The sequence below is a fragment of the Schistocerca serialis genome, chromosome 6 (genome assembly GCF_023864345.2).
Source record: "Schistocerca serialis cubense isolate TAMUIC-IGC-003099 chromosome 6, iqSchSeri2.2, whole genome shotgun sequence".
Lineage (NCBI taxonomy): Eukaryota > Metazoa > Arthropoda > Insecta > Orthoptera > Acrididae > Schistocerca > Schistocerca serialis.
In genome coordinates this window covers 443543158-443570852 of record NC_064643.1, presented here as the reverse complement: position 1 = coordinate 443570852, position 27695 = coordinate 443543158, and the positions used below count along the sequence as shown (strand labels likewise).

Here is a 27695-nt window from a genome sequence, read left to right as displayed (position 1 = left end):
CGCCGCTGCTTATGCGCCCTTTTCCAGGTAGGCGTCCTTTGGCATCCCAGAAATGGGTCTGAGTAAAATACAGGACAGATACAATCGAATTTTTTTTAAAGAAATGGGATCCATCATATGGATGACAGGACGTATCCAGTACTACTGCTGTGTCAAAGATCCCCAGAGAAAAGTCATCTTGAAGAAATATAGTGATTTTGGTTGAACATAAGAGCAATTTTACGAGATTCCCTCGATAAAGAAATCGGAACATCCTGTTCAAAGTTCTGTTATGGACTTCAGCGTTCAAATAATTGTCATGTGCGGCTACATGCCATGTTTACCGTACATTTAATTATGATACATACAAATATATTGCTACAGTAGAATAAAAGTTGTTCAGCTTTTGGGAGCAACAAGATTACTTCCTCCCATTAGAGGCGTCCTGTTCCCATTTCAGACGAAGATTACTTTTAATTTCACAGAATAAAATTACCTAATCCCGTTAAACAGATTTCGGATCTCATTACCATTCTGCAATAAAAATGTATGACATTTCTCGTCTTCGAACGTCTGATCTTGTTTTTGGAAAAACCTTTCTGTTATATTTCATTAAGATTTTCACATTGATTACAGATAAATCAGTACGATACTTAAATTGAAACTCTAGATGGCTGTAGTATCATGTCATTAAAATTAAATGTAATACAACTGTATGTGAAAAATTCAAGATGTTCGGCAGGTCAGTAAGAAAAATAACTGATGAAAGCTGTTTCGTACTGAAATAATATTATGAGTAGACTACTACGTGGTCTAATGACGAATGGTTACATCTAAAGAAAATGAGATGCCCTCACTCTATATTTTGTTTGCAAGATCTATCTATGACATGGCGAAGAGTTCATAACATTTGAAAATCAGTCAAACTAAAACGTCGTAAGAATTGTCGAGGCTATTCCTCGGCTACTTGTCCGTTGATAGCAAACTATAAATACTAATACAGAGGAATGATTAAGGGACTATTAGGATATTGTTGTGCCTATACTGTACCTAAGAAAGTGAAGAGAAATTATCTTAACTGCGCATTCTAAGGATTATTCTGACAACAAGGTTTAGTTTTAGCACATGTAGGTTTGATTTTTATGTGAGCATAAACTTCAAAGTTTTGTTTATGCCCTAGTTATAATACACTATCCGTTTATAATGAAGGAAAAGCAGACCTTTTGCTAAGAAGAGATTGCAGTGCGGTTGTGTGTTTATATATAGGAGGAAGGACATAAGGTGAAAACTGTGGGTGACTTTCAAACGAATATAACACCAGTCTGAAGCATCATTTCACAATTCCAGGTTCAGTCTAGGATAATGAATGTGGGAATTTTAGTGATACTGGACTTTTTACGCCCAAAACAAACTGCTGTTCCATTCCTTTACGTAAGTTCCGTGACGTGACGAGGCACGCGCATCTCTGTATCTTGTGAGTAGTCACGTGGAGACACGACTCGCGAAACTGTGACCTTCAGCCGCATATATAAGCAGCGTGCAGAATATATCGTACAGAGTTCCGCGGCAGCAACTGGATCAGCAGCAGGCAAGTATTGCTCTATCCTATTGCCATAGTTTGCAGTTTTCATTCTGTGACCGATCTCATTCCGTACACGCAAATTTCCTCTCGCTTGTAGTAAATAAACGACAGCACATAAATACCAATCAACTTAGAACAGGTGCGTAGTTTAAACATTAATTCACATTGTCAACTAACGAGTAACATGCGAAATTACAGTGCTCTATCATACAGATATTATGGTTTGTCATCAAACGTCCCATTTTATCTGGTTCAGTTGTGATAACAGAGTAAAAATGCTTTTCTTAGCTGTTAGCGACAATTAACGCACTCATGTTCACCGCTGAGGCATTGTAAGTAACCGAATACCAGTACGCAGGATCAATATACTAGTAGTTCTTTTCGTACGGCGATATTTGCGGCACATATTCTGAAAAGCATTTTATTTTTATTAAAAGTCTGGAACTGTAGATCTGGCAAAACGTCATTTTTCTCTTCCGCCTTAAAAATATTTCTGAAAACAGACAAACTGACAGGGTGGTAGAAAATCTGTTTGTCATGCGTCCTTGTGTTCATTATATCTAATGGGTACAATATTCTACTGAAACTGGCTACAAGAAATGATTGAGTTTGTGGTACAATGGCTCCGCCACACTCACCGATTCCATCCGTTTTCATTTGTAGCTTATAAGTTGCTGCGTACTCACAGAATAATTTCAGAAAGTTTCCTTCAGTGCAAAGCAGTTCGCCGTCGTAGAGATCGACTTTAAAGTTTGTCCAGCCCTCTTCTTGTTATTGTGCCTCGGAGGGGGGGGGGGGGGGGGGTTATATGCAAACTCACAATAGCTTACACTGTCGGTGTATATTTTCAGACGTGATTCCTGCACTGCTAGAATTAGCACATTGTTACCGTAAATAATTTGGAATATTTGTCGTGTGACTGTGTTTATGTAAGAACAGCTTGTTATGTTAGCCATTCAAATGGTTCAAATGGCTCTGAGCACCATGGGACTCAACATCTGTGGTCATCAGTCCCCTAGAACTTAGAACTACTTAAACCTAACTAACCTAAGGACATCACACACATCCATGCCCGAGGCAGGATTCGAACCTGCGACCGTAGCAGCCGCGCGGTTCCGGACTGCGCGCCTAGAACCGCTAGACCACCGCGGCCGGCATGTTAGCCATTACGAACTGTTGATTCACAGTATTATTCTTTTACAAGTTTAATTGCTTATTTCAGTTTGTGGTGCATTAAAGCTATGCGTTCGTTATGCAATATTGTTCAAATATTTTCCTTCATCAGCTTAATAAAAACGCGAAAGAACTGTGTACTGTGAGGCGCATATGGTTTGTTCAGTCAACGATCTGAAAAGGTGTGAGAAATTATACGCTCGCCTAACTTAGATTCTGCCGGACCCGGACAACAAAATGATATATTTCCTACCAATAGATCTAAATTCAGCTGAAAAAAATGCTGGAGTTGTATTATCAAAGAGTCACATACACACTGTGAGAGCAATAGCGCAGTCTATGACCTCCCTCGAGATATGTTTGTGACTGTTCTGTGAAACAGATATTAAATCAGTACGTGTAGTTCAGAAATGGCGTAGCGCCACGTTCTCGAGATTGTCTTTGTTCTTTTTCCGATTAATTGAGAAATTGTAGTTAAACGTTCGTGGTGAATGATGTTGTTGACCGTTATCACCTGTCTTGGCTGGTTCAAATGGCTCTGAGCACAATGGGACTTAACATCTGTGGTCATTAGTCCGCTAGAACTTAGAACTACTTAAACCTAACTAACCTAAGGACATCACACACATCCATGCCCGAGGCAGGATGCGAACCTGCGACCGTAGCGGTCACGTGGTTCCAGACTGAAGAGCCTAGAACCGCATGGCCACACTGGCCGGCCTATCACCTGTCTTACTTGTAGAAACACACTAGGGGCTAGTCAAAATTTGACAGGAATGTTGGATGCAGCGACAGTGGCGCGAGAGAAGCAGCGTGCTGTGTGTGAGAGGAATGCGGCTAGTCCCTCTGCACATCCGTTTGCCTTGTTGCATAGAGTTAGAGCAGTTTTCCTTGGCACTGACTCAGCGCTTTGTCAGTCAAACATAGAAAAAAGCTTCGCTGATAAACATGCATCCTATGCGAAGACCTGAGAACATTTCATCTGTGCTCTGAGGGGTGAAGCGAGAGTATGCAGTAAAAGGGATGCCAACAGTAACAAAGGAATTTAGTGGGAGTTTCTTCCCTGAAGAACTGATACGTACGTTACTTTCAACAGTGTGGCTTGCTTTGTTTGTGAACTACGAGGGTTGTTTTTTAAGTAAGGGCCGTTCGCGCGTATAGTCCCGTAGTTCGCGCGGACGCCGCAACAAGCACCCGTGCCACTTGCCGGCATCCTTCCCGTTCACACTGATGCAAGTTGCAGCTCTGTAGCTGACGTGTACGCATCGCTGTGCTACTTTATAATGTTTACGATTATTGAAACGCCCGCCGCGTGTGAGATACGGTCAGTGATACGTTTTTTGACCGCGAGAAGCCTATCAGCTGCAGAAATTCAACGTCAGTTAACAGAAGTTTATGGCTTGAATGCAATGAGTGAAAGTAAAGTGCGTCAATGGGTTAGAGAGTTTAAAAATGGCCGTCAAAACGTCCATGACGAAGAACGCTCAGGCCGGCCATCTGTGATCACTGATGATTTGGTGGCTGCAGTCGAAACAAAGATTCGCGAGGACAGAAGATTCACAATTTCCACTCTTTCTTTGGAATTTCCACATGTTTCAAGATCGGTTTTGTACAAAATTGTGTCTGAAAACCTAAACTTTAAGAAACTGTGTTCTTGGGGGGTACCCATACTCCTCACAGAGGACCACAAAGGGAAGAGATTTTCCACTTCATTGGACATTTGATTCGTTACGAGGAAGAAGGGGATGACATGTTGAGTCAAATTGTCACTGGAGATGAAACATGGGTATCCCATATCACTCCCGAAAGCAAGCGACAATCGATGGAATGGCGACACACAGCCTCACCCGTCAAGGTCAAAGCCAAACAGACGCTGTCAAAGCGCAAGATTATGGCAACTGTGTTCTGGGACCGGCGCGGTGTTTTGCTAGTGAACTTTATGCCACGAGGAACGACAATCAACTCAGATGCCTACTGTGCAACTCTAAAGAAGCTCCGCAGAGCAATTCAAAACAAAAGACGCGGCATGCTGACAAAAGGAGTTTTGCTCCTGCACGATAACGCTAGGCCTCACACCTCTCAAAAGACCCGGGATTTGATTGATTCTTTTGGCTGGGAAGTTTTGGACCATGCACCATACAGCCCTGACCTTGCTCCTAGCGATTTTCATCTTTTCCGGTACCTGAAACACCATCTTGGTGGGCAGCGCGTCAATGACGATGATGAAGTGAAAGCGGCCGTGAACTCTTGGCTGTCGGAGCAGGCGGCCGAATTCTTTGAAGAGGGAATTAAAAACTTAATTGTACGGTATGACAAGGGCTTAAATAAACAAGGTAACTATGTAGAAAAATAGGTAAAAGTGTGTAGAATCAGAAAATAAAAGTTTTTTTTTCAAAAGTATTTGTATCTTTTTTAAAAAATAAAAACGGCCCTTACTTAAAAAAATGAAAAATTAACCAAATGCTGACACAAAATTTAATCTACCTCATTGTCATTATTTGGCGCAGCCTTTCACATGAACTAGTCAAAAAGGACTTTAAACAGCCATGCAGAAAACCATGGATGACTATGGCTCAATATGTCATGTGGAAAGAGAAGGAAAATGTTTTCATTTGCAAGAACAAGTAAAGATCCTACACTTGTAGCACATGACGAAACTTACTCAAAATTACTAAGAAAAGTCCTTAAAAATTAAGAAACTCACATATTATACCAGAAATAAGTTATTCTCACGATAGGCTTAGAGCTATGTGGAATGTAATGAAATGTGAGCCAGGCAACAGGCCCGGGAACAGAGCACCATCACTATTGAATTAAATGGAATGGCTATAAATGATCAGGCAGAGGTAGCAGATAGCAGAGGTAGCAGATATGTTTAACAATCATTTCTTAAATGTAGTAGAAAATATAGGGATAAACAGCACAAGAGAAAACTTACAGCTGTTTAAAGAGAATGCAACTTTCGTAACATTCAATCATATGAATATCTCACTAACCTCACCTTCTGAAGTTATGAAAATAGCCACACAAAAATAAAAGCTCATCTGTATTTGATGGAACCTTCATCAGGTTATTACAGATTTCTTCCCACATAATAAGTATTGTATTATCTTAAATATGCAATGCTTCACTAATCCAACACATTTTTTTTAGAGAGATTGAAATATGCCATTGTCAAACACCTCCATAACAAAAGTGATAGGAGAGATGTCAGTAACTACTGACCTATTACACTACTGAGATCCTTTTCCAAACGTTTTAAGGAGGTGGCGTATTCTAGAATAGTATTCCACCTAAGCAACAAAAATGTCTTCAGTAAATCACAGTTCGGATTTCACAAGATTTGCTCCAACGAGAATGGCATTTACACAATCACTCACCAAATTTTGCTAGAATAGCATTGGTTGAAATGTTCTATGACCTATCTAGGGCATTTGGCTATGTGAATGAGAATATTCTACATAAATTGGGATTTTATAGGACTGATAGTATAGACAACCACTGGATAATGCCATAGCTAATGAAAAGAATACAGATAGCTGTACTTGGCAATTTAGTAAATGTAATCAATAAACATTCTTCTAGCAGAGGAGGAATCACATGTAGGGTTCCCCAAGCCTTAATCTGAGGTCCACTGAAGTCCCTAACATATGAAAATAGTCTTTTGTTTACTACAAAACAAACAGAATTAGTCCTTTTTGGGAATGACAGTAGTATTGTAATCGTAAGGAATGATAAACAGTGTCCTTAAAAGTACCATTCAATAGTTTTCTGTGAATGGTCTCACTCTCAGTTTTGAAAGGATGCAACAAATTCAGTTTTGTACACCTAAAGGTACTACACCTATGATAAGTGTAACACATAGTGACGAAATAATAAATAAGTCGAAACTTCCAAAATTTTGGCTGCTTACATCAGTGAGAATTTGAACCGGAAAAAGCACTTCCTGGAACTCCTATAAGAACTTAGTTCAGCCGCATTTGCACTGAGATTCATTGGAAACCCTGGGAAGAGACAAATCTGTAAGTTGATGTACTTTGTGTATTTTCTTTCAGTGGTATTATATGCAGTAACGTTCTGGGGTAACTCATCTTTAAGAAAGAAAGTCTTCATCGCTCAAAAACATGTTGTGTGAATATTATGTGGTGATTGCTCACGATCATTCTGTAGACATCTGTTTCAGGATTCAGGGTACTTCTAAATGGTGGAAAAACCGAAATTTTTATGACTTTATTTAATTCTGTAGTCTTTCCTGATTACATTGATATACATTATAGGGTTTCAAGGAAAATTATTTATATAAACCAAATTTTAATGTTATGGTCATGTATGCCACCACGCCCCCTTTATTTCTGTTACAAAAACCAGTATTATTTCGAAAAGAACTGTAAACCTTCTGTTTCCAGTGAATATACATATGATACATTGTATATGTTGGTAACTTGCTCACGAAAGGCAAAGGACCCGAGTTCGAGTCACGACCCGGCACACAGTTTTCATCTGCCAGGAAGTTTCCATCAGATGAAATTCCACACTCGTAGAATTAAGGCAGGTTATTTAAACCAGTACCTCAGTGAAAGTCCTTTAGTATAATATTGTGGTGCTGATACCATTATCTATCTGTTCACTATTTCATGGACCACTAAATAACTGTGCAATAGTAACTTGTGAAAATACAAATTAGGTTCATGGCAAGCTGGTGATGTTGGGGCAGCTCTGAAAGGAATAAGAAAAATAAGTAAAAGTCAAACATTTATTTAAGACTTACTGGCAAATATAAAACTGCCTCAAGTGAACATTTAGACAAATGTACTGCTGTCCAACGTGTTTCAAAGGGCTGACTGGTAATTTACAAAACTGAATTTGCTTTCCATGGCGAAGAATATATAAATCTTCTGTCTGGATAGAAAAAATGGTCATCACATCAACATGTGACGTAAAGCAGATATTTTATCATACAGAATTTATGGACTATGGCTAAAAAATTCATACTGCTGAAACATGAATTAGTGATAAATGAAAGACACACATCTAAGCCTAGAGAAGCAGTTTTGCCAAAAAAATCAGAGTGTTCCTTATCCTGTGTTACATCCCATATGGCAGGTGTAACTATGTTGGAATACCTCACATTTTTCTACAATTCTGTTGTGGCAATGGAGATTCAATATACTACATTTTATCTGCGTCTGTTTCTACACAGTAACATGTGCTTAATTTCTCCACACATTTTTCCACACATCTAACATTTTATGAGTGTTAGAACAGTTTAGTTTCTTTTTCCAAAGATATCAACTGCAAAAAGAAAGAATTTCCTAGGATCCAGTTTCAAATTTCTTCGTGATGTTTATACCATATTATTTATGGTCAAACCTCAAATATTCAATAGATCTAAAATAGAGAGACGTGTGGGAGAGAGACACCCAACATTTTTCATTCATTATGTTAGTTTTTCGTTTTTCATATTCTGCTATTGCATAAAATATAGAAGGCAATGTCAAGAGTAAAACTGTAAGGCTTATTGTTTTATCTTAGAAGTATAATAACTCTCATAGTGTATCAACGGAAAAACACACTAATGTGGTCACATGTAAAATACATTTTAGGGATGCCGAATGCAAGCTAACACAGTTCAAATGTGTGTGAATTCTTAAGGGACCAAACCGCTGAGGTCATCGGCCCTAGACTTACACACTACTTAAACTAAAAAATTATCTTATGCTAAGAACAACACACACACACACACACACACACACACACATTCCCGAGGCAGGACTCGAACCTCCAGCGGAGGGACCACACAGTCCGTGACATGGCGCCTCAAACCACGCGGCCACTGCGCATGGCCAACTTGTAATGCAGTCACTGGAATACAGTTAACAGCCTATTTTACTGTTACTTTTACATTGTAGCAATCGACTGCATGAACAACACAGCCAGGAAATAAATATTAACGTGTTATGATGAATATAATCCTGTAATACTAATGTTCTGTTTCCTCTTTTTATTTCTCTAGGAACCAAAATGGCTATTATCTTCGACTCATGGGTGACTGAGGCGTTGGCCCTTCTGTCAACGTTCTTTGCGATACTATACGTTACATTTAAAATCAATTACACTTACTGGAAGAAAAAAGGTCTGCCATATTTGGAGCCGTTTTTCCCGCTCGGAAATGGCTGGAACACAGCGCTTATGAAAAAAAGCCCTGGTGAGGATCTGAGGGACATTTATTTCGAAGCAGAAGGCAAGGATGTCGTCGGTATTTACTCATTAAACAACCCTCTTCTCATTGTGAGGGATCCGGAGCTGATCAAAACGATCTTAGTGAAGGATTTCAACTACTTTCCCGACCGGGGCATCTATGTAGACGAGGAGACAGATCACCTGACGGCGCACCTCTTCTTCCTCGGAGGAACCAAGTGGAAGGGTCTGCGACAGAAGCTGACGCCCACGTTCACGTCGGGAAAAATGCGCGCCATGTTCGGCATAGTGCGCGACTGTGCGCAGATTCTGGCTGACGTCACACCTGCAGGCAGTGTTGTGGAAGTCCGTGAGCTGATTGCCCGCTACGCCACTGACGTCATTGCCTCCTGCGCCTTCGGCATCGACGTTGACAGCCAGCACAACCCCGAGGTGGAGTTCCGGCAATGGGGCAGGCGCTTCTTCAAGCCATCCCTGCGTACATACCTGACTCAGGCTCTGGGATTCTCCAATCCAAAACTACGCACACTTTTGCCTATAGCCTTCACGCCAAAGGACATCACAGACTACTTCACAAAGGTCGTCAGGGACGCAGTCAAACACCGAGAGGAGACAGGGATCATAAGAAAGGACTTCCTGCAGTTGATGATTCAGTTGAAGAACAATGGATACGTGGATGACAGCTTCTCAATCACTGGGCGGAAAAATTCTGAACGTAAGTCCTATTTCTTAGTGCACATGGTTTTTTAAAAAAGTACTGAAACTTTAATTTAGAGAATTATCAAGTCTATTGAAGAATACTATACATAACAAGTATTTATTAGTGTATACAATTTTTAAAAAAAATATTGAAATGTTAATTTAAGGAATTATCTAGGCTGTTAATCTTATATGTCTCTGTATTAAGATATTATTGTTCTGCTCTCATTTCTATCATACATCGCAAAGATCCCATTTAATGACATGAGATTTAATGCCCTTGATATTTTAACACATCATTATATACTGCAGTTCGATAATAAAATTGTAATGATTATCTCTCATAGTTTAGAACTTGTCAGTCAAATGAATTTAATCATATGTGACTCTCTAACGTGTGGTAATACTTTTGGATAACATCTGTTTCCGAAATCTGTTCACCCACGACTAATTCTCACTGTAAGAGCGATGTTAATACCAATAGACAACCTTCATGTTATCAGCTACATCTTCACTGACACATCCATATGCTCTTCATTACGAATGTGTAGATGAACAAATAAATTACGTTGGCGATCTCCATATAGAATCTTCAATGGTAGCAACTCTGTGGAACGTCTAGTCTTATCATGCAATGTATTGAGTCATCAGTGGCTGGCATCTTATTTTCCCTAGAGTGTTATTTTGGGAATGTTTAGGATGTGGGCATAGTCTGGTGGAGTATGGTAAGATGGGCTGACAGAGGCCACTCTTAGGTAGCAGAACCCTTTTACTAATTTATTTTAAGCTCGAGCCCTCATCTGTAAGTGGCTGGAAGATGGGTGTAGACACTTGGACTCTGCAGCAGTGAAGCACTGCAGTAGAATGCCTGTTGCTGCTAGGCTCGGTGCAGTCCCAACATGACACAACCTCAATCAGCGGCTGAGCAGCATCAGGGCTGATACCGCAGTCTCGTGTTGTTATGACGTTAGTGTCGTTGCTGAGCCATTCTCAGCTGAGGCTAGAGACAGGCACAGACATTTGGGGTGCAAACACAGACTGCCAGCTGCCCAGCAAGAGGCACTTTAGGCAGGCGGTCTTGTCAGTATGATGGTAGAGTGGTGGCAGAAAGCGGAGGCCAACAGTATGACAAAATTATGACAAAATGACTCATTACTTCGACACAAGCCAACCCAGGTCAGACAGCTGGTACTTATTCATGTAAGAAGGGGTTTGTTGTGGCGTCACGGCTGTAGAAGTCGTGTATTCTGAATGTCATACTCTCCCTGGTTACAGTAATCGTCTGGGTGCTGACTGGCAAGTGAAAGGCAAATCCCAGAGAACACCATGGTGCAATGCTAGGTCAGTGTAGTGCCGTAAGTGGCCTGCTTTATGGCATGAAGCCGATCTGTCTAGGTTTCTGTCTTTACACTCTTCCCTTTTCGAAAAGGTTTATTACTTCATCCATTCAATAGTGTTTCTTGCTCTCGTTCCATGCCATACCTGTAGGAAGGTTTTGAGGTTTAAAACAGGACATTACTACATTTACATCTGCATGGATACTCTGCAAATTACAGAGGAAATTACAGAGGATTCGTCGAACTACCTTCACAATGACTCTCCATTATTCCAATTTCGAACAGCGCTCGGAAAAAAACAGCACCTATATATTTCCGTGCGTGCTCTGATTTCTCTTAGTTTATTATGATCGTTTCTCCCTGTGTAGGTCGGCGTCAACAAAATATTTTCGCAGTCGGAAGAGAACAATGGTGATGGAATTTCGTGAGAAGATTCAGTTGCAATGAAAAACGCATTTGTTTTAATGTTTTCTATCCCAAATCCTGTATCATGTCTGTGACACTCTCTCCCCTGTTTCACGATAATACAAAACGTGCTGCTCTTCGTTGAACTTTCACGATGTACTCCGTTAATCCTATCTGGTAAGAATCGCAGATCGCCCAGCAGTACTCCAAAAGACCACCCACAAGCTTAGTGCAGACAGTCACCTTAGTAGACCTGTTACACTTTCTAAGCGTTCTGCCAATAAAACGCAGTCATTGCTCTGTGTTCCCCACAACATTTTCTACGTGTTCTTTCCAATTTAAATTGTTCTTAATTGTAATTCCTAGATATTTAGTTGAATTTACGGTCTTTAGAATAAACTGAGTTATCGTGTAACCGAGATTTAACGGAATCCTTTTAGTACTCATGTGAATGACCTCACATTATTCATTATTTAGGGTCAATTGCCAATTTTCACACCATTCAGATATCTTCTCTAAATCGTTTTGCAGTTTGTTTTGATCTTCTGATGAGTTTACTAGACGATAAACGACAGCATCATCTGCAAACAACCTAAGCCGGCTGCTCAGGTTTTCTTCTAAATCGTTGATACAGATAAGGACAGTGAGACTAAATCTCGTAATAAGGAATTTTACACTACCATTATTAATGAATTAATGGTAAACTGCCATCACTAGCACTCATCAACTCGTCTACAGGTTAACGTATACATTATTGAGCTGGGCAAAATAGGCAGACAGTGCTTATTTTATGCACTATATTATGATGTTTCCAAAAGTTAATCCGAATAGTGCACTTGGTAGTGCACGCATATGAAGGTCAAGACTGGTGGTGTCATTCTGTGGTGCATGTAGCAATTATCATCATTCTGTTTTGCGGCCCAAGATGTGGCTCCTCACAAAGTTGACGACAGCTCAGTGGTCTTTGTGTCAAATATCAGAAATACAGCTCTTGTTATTTACTAAGATACATTTGCAGGTGGTTAGTACTGAGTTGTGTGGAGTTTGGTGTAATAGCTATTGAGTGACTGTTGTGGGCCAATACGTAGTTGGGTGTTATATTCCTGGTTACGTCTAAAAGATATTTTGTCATCTTATGTTTAAATGCTGAAGTTCTCCCAGAATTTAGGTGAAGTGAGTTTTGGGCTGGAGGAGGGGTACCGTTACGCAGATGTGGTGTTCCATTAAACAATTGCTTTATTTAAAATCTAAATACTTTTGATAACAGAGTACAAATACACTTTCAATAAAAAAATACTGTGATCTACAGAGACACTTAAGCAGGACTTAAGCTCTTGGGCTAGTGCTTGATGTGATTACTATTCGTTCTTCAGCTCACCTTCCCAAAGAGTAACGTACTGGTACAGTAGGATTTTGTCACATGCATAGGTGCCTCGTGCTGACTGGGTGTGTGATGTCCTTAGGTTAGTTAGGTTTAAGTAGTTCTAAGTTCTAGGGGACTGATGACCATAGCTGTTAAGTCCCATGGTGCTCAGAGCCATTTGAACCATTTTTGAACATGCATAGGACACAAGCTCACGTAACAGGTGCCCATAGTCGATAGGTGTGGAACATGGAACACATCAGTCCTCTTACGTCTCCATAGTTTCTGTAGCTTCAGACCTATCGGATTAGAGTCAGGTGAAAGGCAACTCTTGCTACTGGACCTCCTCGAACAAACCATTGCTCGTTAAACGTTTCTATTATGTACTGTCGTATGAGGTGCAGGAAACTGGGTAGTGCCCTGAACGCTGTCTTCTACATGGTAAATGTTCTTCAATAGGGCAGGTAATTTGCCACGCAGAAATAGGTGATACACAGCAATTGTTATTATTCTGGAAAGTGCACAGCCCTGCGAGCATGGTCAGACAGTCTTGCTGCTAACACACTGATACTAAATAGAATCTGATGCTTTGATTCCATAATAGATCAAGGATTTGCATCTGACCGTACTAGTATACATCAAACCCGCCTTATACACACATGTTACAAAAAGGAATGTATGTACGTATGTTGCACATCTCCTCCTAAACCGACGGACTGATTTTAACCAAACTTGGTACGCATATCACTTACCGTTTGTAAATCATCGGTTTGGTGATAATAACCACCTACCTATCAAATGGGATGATGTGGGATGGGGGTGAAAAAGCTGTGTACCCCACCAGTCGTGAATACCCATAATTTAATCGCTGACGACCCCCACAGAATGGGGAAAGGTAACAAGTTTATTGCTTTCTACATTTTCGTTGTTCATGCAGTGAAACTGCAGCATGAAGCATGACGTTTTAATTTATTTTGTCTTTCCTACTGACTGAATTCGCAACAAACTTTCTAGACCCTCTTCAAGTATACCACTGAACGTACGAGCACGATTACATCATAATACGAACCACAGTTCAGAAGATATGACGCCATAAACACTGAGTTGTATGAAAAACGACCGCATCATGCAACACTTTTAAATTTATTACATCATTGCTACTAATACTGTTTGAAACACTGAATGTACCTAGAAAAATCTCTCATTATACGACACATAAGTCAAGAGATATGGCGTCAGATACAGAGATACGTGAAAACCTGCTACAGTATGTATGACGTTTTAACTTATTACTTCTTTACTACAAACCCTGTCCACGACATATTTCGCAGACAGTAGCCACATATACCACTGGATGCACCTGCAAAATTACATCACTCTACGACGCAAAGTTCAGGCTACAAGGTAACTGAAAATGAAACTGCAGGGCGGAACTCGCTAGAGATACAGAAGAAAAATGTGTACAAATATATGTGAAATATGTTAAATTTATGTGAAATATATCTGACGTGGGTAAAAAAGTTATCCTAAATCCTTGGAACGATTTAAACAAATTAGTAATAATCTAGAAGCTAGAGTTTAGAATCACCAGCCTCCTCTTGGGGTGAGCGTGATAATGTGGAGAAAGTGGGGGAGGAGGAGATGGACGGAGAGAGACAGAGGAGAAAATGACAGAGGAAGGGGAGAGGGTGATGGGATAGACAGGAAAGAGGAGGAGATGGACAGAGACAGGGGAGGAGGAGAAAGGCAGAGAGTGGGGGAAGAAGGAGATGAACAGAGAGGGGCAGAGGAGGAAATGGACAGAGAAAGGGAAGAGGCGGAGGACAGAGAGAGGGGAGTGGAGGAGGTGGACAGAGACAGAAAAGAGGGGAAGATGGTCAGAGAGTGGGGAGTGGAGGAGGTGGACAGAGAGGGAGTGGAGCAGGTGGGCAGGAAAGTGACGAAGGAGGAGATGGGCAGAAAGGGGAAAGGAGGGTATCGACAAATATGAGATCGGAATAAATACTTAACTGGGCAACGATGGGTACTCTGCTAGTCTACCAGTAAAATGAAATCTATGAACTGCAGGTATTCAGCATTTCGCATCGGTATACATTGTCAGAATCCGGTCGTAACTTACATTAGCACAGTCTGAAGACTAGGCGTAGAGACAATCAACCGTGAGAAATAAGCTATCAACTTAGTTCTTGAAACAAGTAAAATGGTTCGTATCTTAATAAGTATTTTTTTGCCAGACATTCGCTCACAGGACTTTCTTTTAATTTACACTAACACTACTTCATATGAGAGTAAGAGACACACGGTCCTAAACATCCTGCAGAAATGAATGTATATCTTCTTTTAGACTGTGCTTTATTTTCTCCATCACGACATTGTGATAGGCTCAAAAAACTTAAAGAAACTACAGGAGACTATAGAAGACGTGGAAAAATGGTGTACAAAACACAAGTTCGTAATCAACTCCGACAAGACGGAAATCAGACCAGGTGGGCAAATCCCAGAAACGACAAGAATTGCACTACAAGGAAAGCAAATATCTATCACAAAGGATTACAAATATCTAAGGATAACACTCCAGCCGTCCGCAAAGTGCTTCACTGAACACACAACAGAGAAAGCGACACAAGCCATCAGAGCGATAAACGAAATAAGTTCCGTCAGAACACTAAATCTAGACACAGCTATGGCTCTCTTCAAATCAAAAATAATACCGATACTGGCTTATGGGATAGAAATCATATGGATAAACCTAAATGAAAAGAACTTAGAAACATTGGAAAAAGTAAAAGCAACCTATATCAAAAGAGCATTGTGGGTAGCAAAAACCACAAGATCAAGATTAGTCTACCTTCTCGCCCGAGAAACTTTCCTCATAGAGGATCTAAGGACAAGGTTCTTACTTCCCAACATATCAGCATCGCAGAACCTACTAAGATCACTACTCAAGAAAAGAGGGGAAGTACCAAGAGAATTCAATGGATCCGGGGCCATGATCGACCGCACTTGGACAGCAGCAAATTTTGAGATGAGACACGTACTTACAAGACTCACAGTACACGGATTCCACCATGAAATTTGTGCAAATACAACATACCACAAGTGTACACTATGTGGACAGTCTTGTGAGAGATACCATATAGAAATATGCAACAAGAGGGCCAGATCAATTAGAGACTATGCAATGAATGGTTCAAATGATAATCTGTTATAATACCTGCACTGAATGTAATCTACTACTAAGAATCATGCAGACACTCAATACATCCTTGTAATATACTCTCAAATGATTGTAATCGTATAACTACAATGGCTATTTTGCTGCAATAAATCGTTTAATTTATTTTCTCCATAGTATGAATTTACTGGTAGTATGGGTTACAGTAAAGTTTTCTGCTATTGTTGTTGGTATTACAATTAGTTATAATATAAGAACATTTCGAAAGCACAACTTCCACTCACTTAAGCTTACAGGGTGGAAATTTTCAGATACTAACGTCCCTTGACTCCTAGTAGCAAGACAGTTCGTAATACTAAGAGTATTTGCTTTACGACGTATGTCACAGTTTCTTTACGAACACACTTTGCCCTGGCAGAAAAGACCCTGACGACTAAGGAGGTGGCAGCACAGGCGTGGGTGTTCTTCCTCGCTGGGTTCGAGACTTCCTCCACCACCGTAAGCTTCTGCCTGTACGAGCTCTCTAAACACCCGGACATCCAGAAGAAACTGCAAGAAGAAATTGACAACATGCTGAAAAAGACCAACGGTGATGTGACGTACGAAGTTATTATGACCGAGATGCCATACTTGGAAAAGGCGGTGAACGGTACGTTATATGCTTTTGGTTATTACTGTTCATACATTATCACAGTTACAGTGGAGCTTTGAACGCATTAAGGCCATTAACGGGGGAGAGCTTAAATTACGACGAGGGTGATCACAAAGTTTTCATTATCATTTCTAAATAAAGAATTACATAATATTTCTTTGTTTATTTTCTGGAAAATGTCTGCAGCCCCGGTACACATGGGAAGCCCTATGCCACAGTGCCGTGATATTTCGCTTCTGTGTCTGTAGCGGCGTCCTGCCGTAGTCCTTGGATTTCAATGTGTAGCAGGACTGCAGACACGTAGCCATAAAGAAACAAAACATTAAATATGTAATTTTATTTTTTTCGAGCTAATAATTAGGAATTTATGATAAGCTTCGAAAAAAATTAAGCCAAACACTCAGTAGTATTACCCAACTTTCTTGTTTACTTACTATGACGTAATTCGGTACAGAATGATTAGTGACACTCATAAACAACATTGTTGTTTTTCGTGTTTATTTTCGTATATTTGCAATATAGACTAAGTTACGATTAGTGCACTGGTGCAATGAAAACCTTACAACAGATAAGAACACAAACAGAAATAGAGGCGCCCACCAATCTACAAATTTTGACTTTGCCACCATCACGTCCCAACCGAAGAAGCTTGCTTACGTGTCTGAGATCCCGTCTCATCGCTGACTACCATTACCCGATTCTGTTATTTACTTTTTGATCACATACAACTTTATACTACGTCCTGCGTACGTACACAAACGCAATCACACACACACACACACACACACACACACACACACACACAGAGAGAGAGAGATATGTCTTTCTGATTTGTTCATTCATGCAGATTGGACGTTTGTAACTCCTTTTCCACAAGGCACCTTACTTACTCGTCAGCCACAGAGAATAACAAGGTTTGCTCTAACAGCACCTTAAAACCTTAAACATTTATTGGAACATTTTTGATAATTATTTGTTACAATTCCTAGAAGATTCATTACGCAGTTTTGTTTCTAGCTGTTATTAATCAACCAAGAGGAGACAATTATTACTGTTTATGACGGGGATAATCGAGTTTACTTCAGTATTACGATTAAAAACTTATAGTTTTTATTCTTCATTTGAGTGGCCATAGTGTCCGTAGGTACTTTATAATTCTTGAGGGTATTTTTGTTCTGTCGTTGCGACTACAAAATATGTGCATTTTTGTAGTTGCAACGACAAAAGAAAAATACCCCCAAGAATTATAATTTTTAGTTGTTTGACTGCAACAGTGCATATAGATGATACAGGGAGAATATCAAAACCCGTGAAGAGCTATTGACACCAGTTATACTTCTTCCTAGATTAACGGTTTTCATTTTAGTTTCAAATGCGCTAATTGTTGTTGATGAGTATCATAGTCTGCAGCAACTCTGCTTTCCACTGCCTTCTGTCTAATAGCATTACAACCACCTAGGGCAGTGAATGGTCCGTCACCTTCCCACATTCCATCAGTTCCTCTACTCCTACATATATTTTCTCTCCTTCCTCGTCATTTGCTGGAGATATATGTAAACGTAAACTCCGTACACAGGCCTGTGGAGGGCCCATTATCATCTACCGACTCCTGCTCCATCCTCTGCCAACTGCATCACTGGATGCTGTATGCATAGGCTTAGGGTCAGCACACTGTTCTCCGGCCGTTGTCAATTTTCGTGACATGGAGGCGCTACTACTCGGTAAAGTAGTTCCTCAATTGGCATTACGAGGATGAGTGCGCTTCATTCCAGTCCTCCCACCAAGAAAAATTCTTTGGCGCTACCAGGAATCGAAAAACTAGTGACCGACATATTTTCTCTTACTATTGTGGGATTATTACGATCACACATTTTCTATGATTTATTTTCAGTCTACAATTTAACTAAGATCGCTATGGGAAGATTTAAAACTTTATATGAAGCGCCACTGTGCAACACCTGCTAAGCCTTATACGTTAACATCTGCCCTTTTCTTTTTCAGAAACCCTTCGTATGTATCCGCCCGTTCCAGCTCTCAATCGCGAGGTGGTACAGGATTATAAACTGCCAGGACACGACTGCGTATTGGAGAAAGGAACTAAGGTGATCATTCCCATCATGGGACTCCATAACGACAGCAAGTTCTTTCGAAACCCTGAGGAATTCGACCCGGAGCACTTCTCTGAGGAGCAGAAGGCATCCAGGCATCCCTACAGCTATCTACCCTTTGGCGAAGGGCCACGCATTTGCATTGGTGAGTCACTCAATCCTCATATTTTATAAACTTTTTACATAATCTGTATAAAAATATTTTCCCGTCTAGTGTAACCGACGCAGAACTATCGAGAAAAACGTTAATAACACAAGTATGCAGCACATTCATAGATAATTGTTGTAATGGATGGGGATGGATGGCCAGTATGTTGGTTGGTGGAACTGTGTTGTTAGTTTCATGAGCAAACAGTTCACCACCCTTGGTGTGGAAACAGAGAACGATGGGAGGAATCCTGGTAGCCATCCGCCATATCGACTTGAAAAAATCGTTGATGAAACATACATTTTATTAGTGAAAACACTACAACAATTGTAAATACACTCTGTCGTGGCAACACCCTCCAGAACGTCTGCTGAAGACAGCAGGATGGAAGTGCTCTTGTAAGCAGATGGCCTGCAGTCTCCGGCAATCTGTCGTGTTGCTCGCCTGGAGAAATGGTGACTCAGCGGGAACGCTGACGTGAGGTGGGTGTGGCTGCTTGTGTGTTGACTGCACGCTATCTCGCAGCTCAGGGCAGGACGTATCAAAACGTACGGAATCCAACCGTGGATCCCGAAGAGGAAGACCCTGCCCCTGCAGACGGAAGCTGGCAGGGACAATATGTCCACGCAGGAGAAGTTGGTTGGTCGCTTTCACCGTCCAGGTCTCGAACAGAGGTAGGGGGCTGGCAGCGACTGGAAGTGAGAACAGCGGTGGCCCAGCGGCTGGAAGGCTCTAAGTCCACAACATGACTCAGAGCCAGCAGTAGGCCTGCAGTTTGTGGAGACCCAGTCTCGTGGTGGTATCTTGTACATCCATGTCAACCTGTAGACTGGTATGGACCTCTCCTCAGTGCTTGCGGCTGCCAGACTGCATGCATTCTATTCCAAAAGGAGGGGTATTTATACAAGCTTGGTGCATATTTGTTTTTCAAAGGCGTCGATTCTCTTCCCTTAGCCCCAAAAAAGCCTGCAGCTCGGGCTTGAAATACTCAAGCCACCGCACAGCTGTGGAGCTGTCTTTCTGCTGTGTCGTCGTCATTACGACGCTGGATCCTCACCTGGACCGCAATGTAGTAACTGCCTGGTGTCGAAAGTGGCAATTCTTGTTGTATCAGCAGATAACCCTGACATGAGTGGGTTTGGTCGGCTCTGGTTGGCCCGCTTCCACGGCCTCTTGCATTAGCTGTGGCAGCGTCATCATTATATGTAGTAGTGTCAAAAAGCAGTGGCCCCACTCTGTCTTTAAAATACTCCTCAACCAATTGATAAACTGGTGCCTATTATGATTTTGCCAAAAAATCCAGAAACTGAAGTACCTGAGGTTAATATACTTAGTTCAGTCGAGATGAACGTCAGATACTGGAATACTAAATCACACCAAATTTACAAACACTATTATTGCTGTTGTTATGTTCTTAAGTCCAAAGGCTTCTTTGATGTAGCTTTCCATGATGGTCTGTAAGTACTGGTACCTACTTCCATTTGAACTGTATACTCTATCCGTGACTTTTTCTCCCTCTATAAAACCCCTCCACCCCACGCACACACTTCCCTCCAGTACCAAATTGGTGATTCTTTAATGCTCCAAGTTGCGTTCTGTATAGTCATCTCTTCTTTTAGCCAGGTTGTGATATGAATTTATTTTTTCTCCGATGCGGTTCAGTGCCTCCTTATTAGCTATTTTATCTACCCATTAATTCTTCGGCATTCTTCTGTAACATCACATTTCAAAACGTTCTCTTCTCTTCTTCTCTGGACTGTTTATCGTCCGTTTCACTTCCAAACAAATCTACAATTTGGAAAGAATTTCTCACATTTAAATGCGAATTTGATGTAAAAAAATTTAATTGCTTCAAAAATGCATTTGTTACTATTGCTAGTTGGTATCGTCAGTTACTTTTCTCTCCAAATAGTGATACCCAGATACTAATTTTAGTGCGTCGTTCCTTAATCTAATCCCTCACAGTCGCATGAACTAATTCGACTGTATTCTATTGTTCCTGTTCATCTTATAACCTCTTTTCAAGACGTTATTTATTCCGTTCAGTACTCTTCCAAGCCCTTTGCCGTCTTCCAAAATTCAAAGCCTTCTGAAAAAGTAAACAGTTTTCGTTTCTTCTCTCTGAACTTTAGTCTCCTTTTTAAATCTTCCTTGGTTTCGTTCACAGCTTAGTCAACGCACAGAGTGAATAACGGATCGCAAGCCTGTCTCAATCACTTCGCAACTGCTATTATTTCCCGTCCTTCGACTCTCACAACTGTGTTTGGTTTCTGTACAAATAGCAGATAACCTTTCGCTCCATATATTTTATACCTGATGCTATGTTCATAGTTAAAGTGAACCAGCAACACTTTACCTGTCAGAAACTGTCTGTAATCGGTAACAACACGTTAAAAATGGCATGACATAATATCTGTGAAATCCGTTCATAAATTCTCTTCCTACTATGCTAGGAATGTGCATAGACAAATAAAAATTTAGGCCACACTAGTATGTTTTAAATGAGGCTACACTATTTCTTCAGTGGACAGAATTCTAATTTTTATTTATTACTGTGTCAGAATTTTATTTATTTCCAGAGGAAACCACGTCTGTATTCTTTCACTGATTTTAACGTCTCAAAGGTTATCTGTAGATCTACATGCTGCTTTGTATCTCTGTGCTGATTAAGGAACGTGCATTGTCACTCAGTGAGTGACAATATATGATTCTCATTTAGGCTAAGATCCAGTACTGTATATTGAAGTGAAGATGATTATTCGGCACTCTTAAAGCAAGTCATGTAGTAATACAAATGTGATCGCATAATAAAAAACATAAATTACTTTACTTTCCTTGTTTCCATTTATCAGTACTGCATAATATGTTTATTTATTTATTGATCCCTTTTTTAAGTTTGTTGTTAATCGTTTTAAATAATGCAAATATTTGCCATACTGTAGTGCAAACACCGTAACAAAGGTATTACGCTGTTTTTATTTTATTCCTGTACACTAAGCCAAATTTTAATACGAAAATGAGACTATTAACAAGTCAACTGGCATGAAATCTGCTAGAACTGACGGAGTTCAAACACAGACTACGTTGTGTCTCTCCACTCTACTGTCTGAAATAAACTCTTTGCTACGTTTGTTGTTTGCGCACTACCGAGTATATTTCTTCTTGGATGATAGAAAGACCACAACTCCTTACCATTCACCTACAACAAAAAATTATGGAGATCGCTTTGGGTTGAGAAATAAGTTAAATCATGCTTGCCATACTCCTGGAACGAAAACGGGCAGACTAAATGCTACATGTGATCTACATACAATACATTGCTCTATTCAGAAATATTTTGTTCACATTTGGTTGAGTTACGACGGTTAACCGATTTTGGCTCTATTGAGTTGTAATTGGAATTAAAAACACAGAAATCACAAATATGCAAAATTACTGTTAAACTGTTCAACAGTTATAAAAACATTAAAAAGGGCAATATGAAGAGAAAAATTGAAATGTGACTGGTATTTCGTTACGAAACTAACATGTACAGTACACTGGGTATATTTTTATATTTCTCTGTATGATGGCCTTTTCAATATCTTCATAATTACGTTTAATAGTAGTTTTTACCTTTTCTGGAGTTTTAGTTCTGATGATGAATGATTATAGTCGTAACTGGTCACTGTTACAACTCTGACAAGTGTGATCAACAAGTTCATAAATAAAATAATTCATTCAATTGCAGTATTAAATCGAGTATTTTGCGAAATGTCGTCCTACAAACGACGGAATGGAAACTGACCAAGGAGTATATGACAAGTAGTTTCGTTTCAATTTTCAGCTCCTACGAGAGAATGGGCGCTATATGCCGGATATATAAATTTCAAAAAAGTTACTTCAGGATTTGTTTGTTTTTAAGTTTGATCCCTCTCAGTGATTGGTATGAATCAACACTGGTTCAGTATAAGTAATTGTTTATAAATATGTTACACTCCTTTGTGGGATGAATTCCTTTCTGGGATGAATGAAATTACGTCTTTGATTATTTCCCAAAGTTTACGACTGAGAGTTTCCCAGAATGAAAAATGTTCCTGTCATAGCACAAAAAAGCTGAATATGTCCTGGGCAGAGTCAGACTTGTAAAATAAGGGAATTAGCTTTTTGACTGACGTGGCAGTTTCAAAGACATTTGAAGCAAATATCTTGACATACTCGCGCATTTTTACTTAGTATTGTTAGTAACCATGTCATGTAATATGGAGTGCCGAGTAAAGTAACATGATACATGATGTCATGTGGTATAACATGACAAATTTCATCGTGTCAACCAACATGACATTTGTCATGTCACACAGTATGATACAATGTATCATTAAAGTTTAGGATGCATGCATCCCCACTATGGGATACTTCCTATTGTAGATGCATCCTACTCTCTAGTAGGACATACATTTGTGTCTGTTTGTTCTTACACCTCTCACCATACATGTAACAGGGGTAGGTTTTGGGAGAAATGATCCCATTGGTGAAAAAATCAAACCCCTCCTCTTCCCCAGCTAGAAATCAAAAAATATTTTAGCATCCACCAGGAGCAAATCTATCGCCAGAAATTTTATACCCCTTGAAAAACTTCTTTAGCTATTACTTGTATGCTCGTCAACCATATGATACTGTATACTGTTTATCATGGCTGGCGAATCTTCTCGATTTTGGGCGCAGTATCAGGGAAATAAATCGCAACTGCAGATATGCCAACATCTTTCAGCTAAGAGAGCTCTGTCTTGGGTAATTAGGGTTAACTCATAAAAAAGCATGAATATATCAGGATGTTTTGACTTAAATGCCTCTAAAGCTGCCAGATAAATCGAAAATCTAGTTCCCTTCTTTTAGATCCCTAACTCTGCCCTGGACACATTCGCCTTTTTTGAGCTGTGACAGGATCATTTTTCATTCTGGTTCCCAGCTTTTACTTTAGCATAATTTTGACACTACACCGCCATAGCTTGGCAACGGATGTTGATTTTTGTTAACTCAAACGATGACTGATCCAGTACAGGTTTTTTTATCTTTCTAACGATGTTGCTTGAACAGGGCATTATTATTCTGGATCCTCTTCAGTCACCTGCCTGGTATGGTTGATTTGCCCTATGTAGCCTACTGTCACACCAGCATCACTACCACAACAAGGTCACATGCATGCAGGAAGCCTTTTGTTTCATTTTTTAGTTCTTCAATGCTTTAGTTATTATTTTTATATACACGAGACTATATATGCAAAGATAAGAAAACAACAATATAGACTTAATACAGTGCACAAAATAATAGCAAACATAAATACAATACCGAGCGAAATATTAAATACTGTGCGAAGTACATGATAATGTATTTAAGTAGTTTATATTATGTAAATATATTTACGATACGACAAAATTACATAGACAAACTAACTTAAAAACTTACTACATCGCAAGCTGAACGACTCGCACAACAAGTAATAAATTAATGAAAAGCATACTTCTTGTCATTATATCTTGTCTTAAAATTCTTGTCATTGTTTATTTAAAGTATGCAATGATAAAAATGAAAAATAAAGAACTGCCTTTAGAAAAACTCAGGTGAATAACTTTGGAACGAAGTAATGCAACAACCAATCCGAAATAAGGATGAGTATGATTGGCAGAAATAAACAGAACAACCAAACAACGTATGCATGACCAAATACTATCAACTTCTCACTCCTGTAACAAAATAAACGAATTAAAGCCTGTTTTGTCCGAAATTATAATTTCTACAATATAGCATAGTATTATTTGAAGGAAACGCTGTAAAAATTTTTATGTTGATTAAAAATAAGCTGAAATTCTTTCTGACAATTATTTTTAGAGGAATTTCCCGGTTAGTTAAATTGTCTGCGTGGTCATCGATAAAACTTTAAATGCTCGATCAGGCAGTATAGCATTTCATACAGGGCTGGGTATAGTTTTGGTTTAGTGCATGAATTGATTTGCATGTGGTGAACAAAATCTTTTAAGTTATAAACAGAGAAACAATAATCAACTGTAATAACTATTTTTTATCAAATCCGAATTCAGGCTTAAAATACAGCGCATTTCTGCGAAACACAGTTTCATCAAACGCCTCACTTTTCGCACATAAGACCGGAACGATGAAAGATTTTTGCAAACGGTTCTTATAATTACCATAAGAATATATTTGTTATTTTCATCTGTATCACTTTAAACTGGCCCAGCTCGTGGGATTTGTATAAAACCGGATTTTACGTCTATTTTACGTACTACTTCTGACCGTTATGCTGTGTCACGATTAAAACTTTAACAAAACAATAGGACGACATTTAACTACCAGTGCTTGTCTACCTCCTTACAAAATTTGAACCGATTCGCACAAGTTTGGAACCTAGAAGAGACATGCGTAAAAAAAATTCAAAAAACGTATTAAACGTATTTTTTGCAAGTGAAATCCAAATAAAGCTATATTTTTAAAATTAAGTTTTCAATTTCATGTTAAGAAGGGATTTTTATTGATTTGATTCACTTTAAACCGTTTCCGTACATACCATTTACGTAAGAACGAGTTTTACAAGTTACATTTAGCTCGACTTTAATCTATCGTATCTCTACAACGGATAAAAATTGTTAAATGCAAAAAGTTTGAGTTTGAATTTATCCATTTATCTACATCCTTGAAAAGTTTGAACCGAGTCGTACAAGTTTAATGTATAGAAGTGGCGCACTTCAGGAACCTCCAAAAAACGCGTTTTTTTGGGCTTAAAACCAAACGAAGCACGATTTTTTAAACGGTTAAGTGTTATCTAAGTCCGACACACCGGTGGACTTAATTAGAACTATCAGTCTCGCTGCAGCCGTGAGTTCTTTAAGAGTGACAGTATCCGCACGTAATATCCGAACGAGGGTGACTGGTTTTGGATGTAAAATCCGAACGCTGCAATTAGCTGAGCATTGATTTCAACCCAACTAAAATCTTTTGAAAAGGGAATGAATCGATTCGCACAATTTACCTGGGCGCCAACTTGGTTTCTTCTATAGCTACAGTAAGACAGGTGTTTGAATGGCTACACAAATGGATGCTGGTTCGAGCTTTCCATTCATACGTATTTGATACAGTGCTTCCACGGCACAACACAGCATTATCAGTCACATCCACAATGAAGTGATGACACATTTATTTTGTTGCAGGCATGCGTTTCGGATTGATGCAAGTGAAGTTGGCACTGATACACCTGCTGTCAAAATTTGACTTTCTGCCCGCTGGAGACAAGCAGTCGAATCTACGCATGGCTCCCAACAACATCGTTCTGACACCAATCGGCGGAATCGACCTGAAGGTGGAGCGGAGACAAGTGGCTGCAAGTTGAACACCCTCAGTCGACAGCTTGTAGCTCGACCTAAATTTAAATAGTGTGAAAGACTGTGTAATCAAGTACTGACCTAATCTTGATGTATTACACTTAGTGAACTTAAATGTGTTAGTTAACAGCGATTAATTCCACACGTTGGATTCTGAGCAAAAGACTGAAATTAAATTTACTATGGAACTCAAAAGCAATAAAACTGTACTCATATACTTTCCTTTTACCTTTACTCAAGCAACCAAAAATCAGGATCAAGAAAACTGAATAAGCAACACTCCCTCACATTAAATATAGCTTCTGTAAACTTATGGTACCAATGTTGTAGAATAAGTATGCATACTCCTAGACATGCGTCCGCATGCTCAAAATACGCTGACGTGTCCAACTCATCCAACTCGCATTAATTTCAGAAAAAATAACAACCCTAAACACATTTACATCTGCTGTGAGTCTTAGATACCAGGTGGGTGTGGTGGCCAGTCAGGACAACGCACATGTATAGTATGTTCACGTGCACATCTTATAACGAAGGTTTTCAAGTCTCTTCACATGAGAGAAAAAGTATTTTTTTACTACTTGAAAAGTCAGAATCTACGAAACATGGTTACTGCAGTTAATAAATGGGAGCACGTGTGGGTACTCTTTTATAAATAATCATAAAAATTGTACGGAGAAATGTAGAGCAAACACTACATTTATATCCTGGCACCTGTCAGTGACAATGTTGTCGTAGATTGAGCAATTATAATACTACGACTAGCGCAATTTTCATTTAAAGAGGAAGCTTGTAATACATTGCTTTTCCAACTGAGAGCCTTATTTCGTGTAGCAGTATTTTTCAGAAATTTCCGCTTTGGCTGTACATCACCATCACTTTCCGAGACTGAAATTTTCTATCTGCTGTGGAGTGTGCGTTAATATGAAACACCCTGGTAAATTATAACTGTGCGCTAGACCGAGACTCGAAGTCGGGACTTTTACCTTTTTTTTTAAATTTCTTGAAAACTGACATAGAACTCGTAACTGACAGTAAAACAATAGCTACATGGAGAATCACGGTACACAGTGCTAAAGGCTGCGAGAGATAACAGCCGCTGGAGGTGGCATCTTATATTTTTTTCTCCATCACTTTCTTGGTTATAAAGGAACCCATAAAAAAGGGATCTATTTGCCACCGCCATTTTGACCCTAAAAACAAAAATATATGCACCACATCAGGAATTGGCCCCTAACTATGCTTACCCCAACCGTTCTACTTTAACTAGGAAACGAAAAAAGGAAAGGTTGAAGACGGTAACAGATGTATGTAACAGGGATTTTTCTTTAAAATTTTCGCCCTGGGATCTGTGGAGTGAAAGCCACGAACGCCGCCCGTAGCCGTGGAGAAATCCATGCAGTTCTACTGGAAATAAAGGGGAATCGTTTGATCACGAAAAAAATCAACAGTAATGAATCAGACAACTGCTCATGGCAGGGACATTCCAGATGCATGGTGGGC

The 27695-nt window shown here is 39.6% G+C and overlaps 2 protein-coding genes across 3 annotated transcripts in view; both read left to right on the top strand.

The window, feature by feature from the left end:
- The window catches only part of LOC126483723 (cytochrome P450 6k1-like), a 659078-nt gene that overhangs the window by 516492 nt on the left and 114891 nt on the right, over positions 1 to 27695 (top strand). The window lies entirely within an intron of this gene.
- On the top strand, positions 1537 to 26409 carry LOC126483729 (cytochrome P450 6k1-like). Its single transcript, XM_050106836.1, has 5 exons — positions 1537 to 1567; positions 8748 to 9647; positions 16330 to 16560; positions 18565 to 18816; positions 26022 to 26409. Exons 2-5 carry the CDS (start codon positions 8756 to 8758, stop codon positions 26198 to 26200), a joined length of 1554 nt encoding a protein of 517 aa, XP_049962793.1. The 5' UTR covers positions 1537 to 1567; positions 8748 to 8755; the 3' UTR covers positions 26201 to 26409.

Excerpts from the sequence above, each read along its gene's own strand:
- LOC126483729 (XM_050106836.1), top strand. The coding sequence starts at position 8,756 with ATGGCTATTATCTTCGACTCATGGGTGACTGAGGCGTTGGCCCTTCTG. Across the intron at positions 16,561-18,564 it reads CTTGGAAAAGGCGGTGAACG|AAACCCTTCGTATGTATCCG; the intron begins GTACGTTATATG and ends TTTCTTTTTCAG. Across the intron at positions 18,817-26,021 it reads AGGGCCACGCATTTGCATTG|GCATGCGTTTCGGATTGATG; the intron begins GTGAGTCACTCA and ends ATTTTGTTGCAG.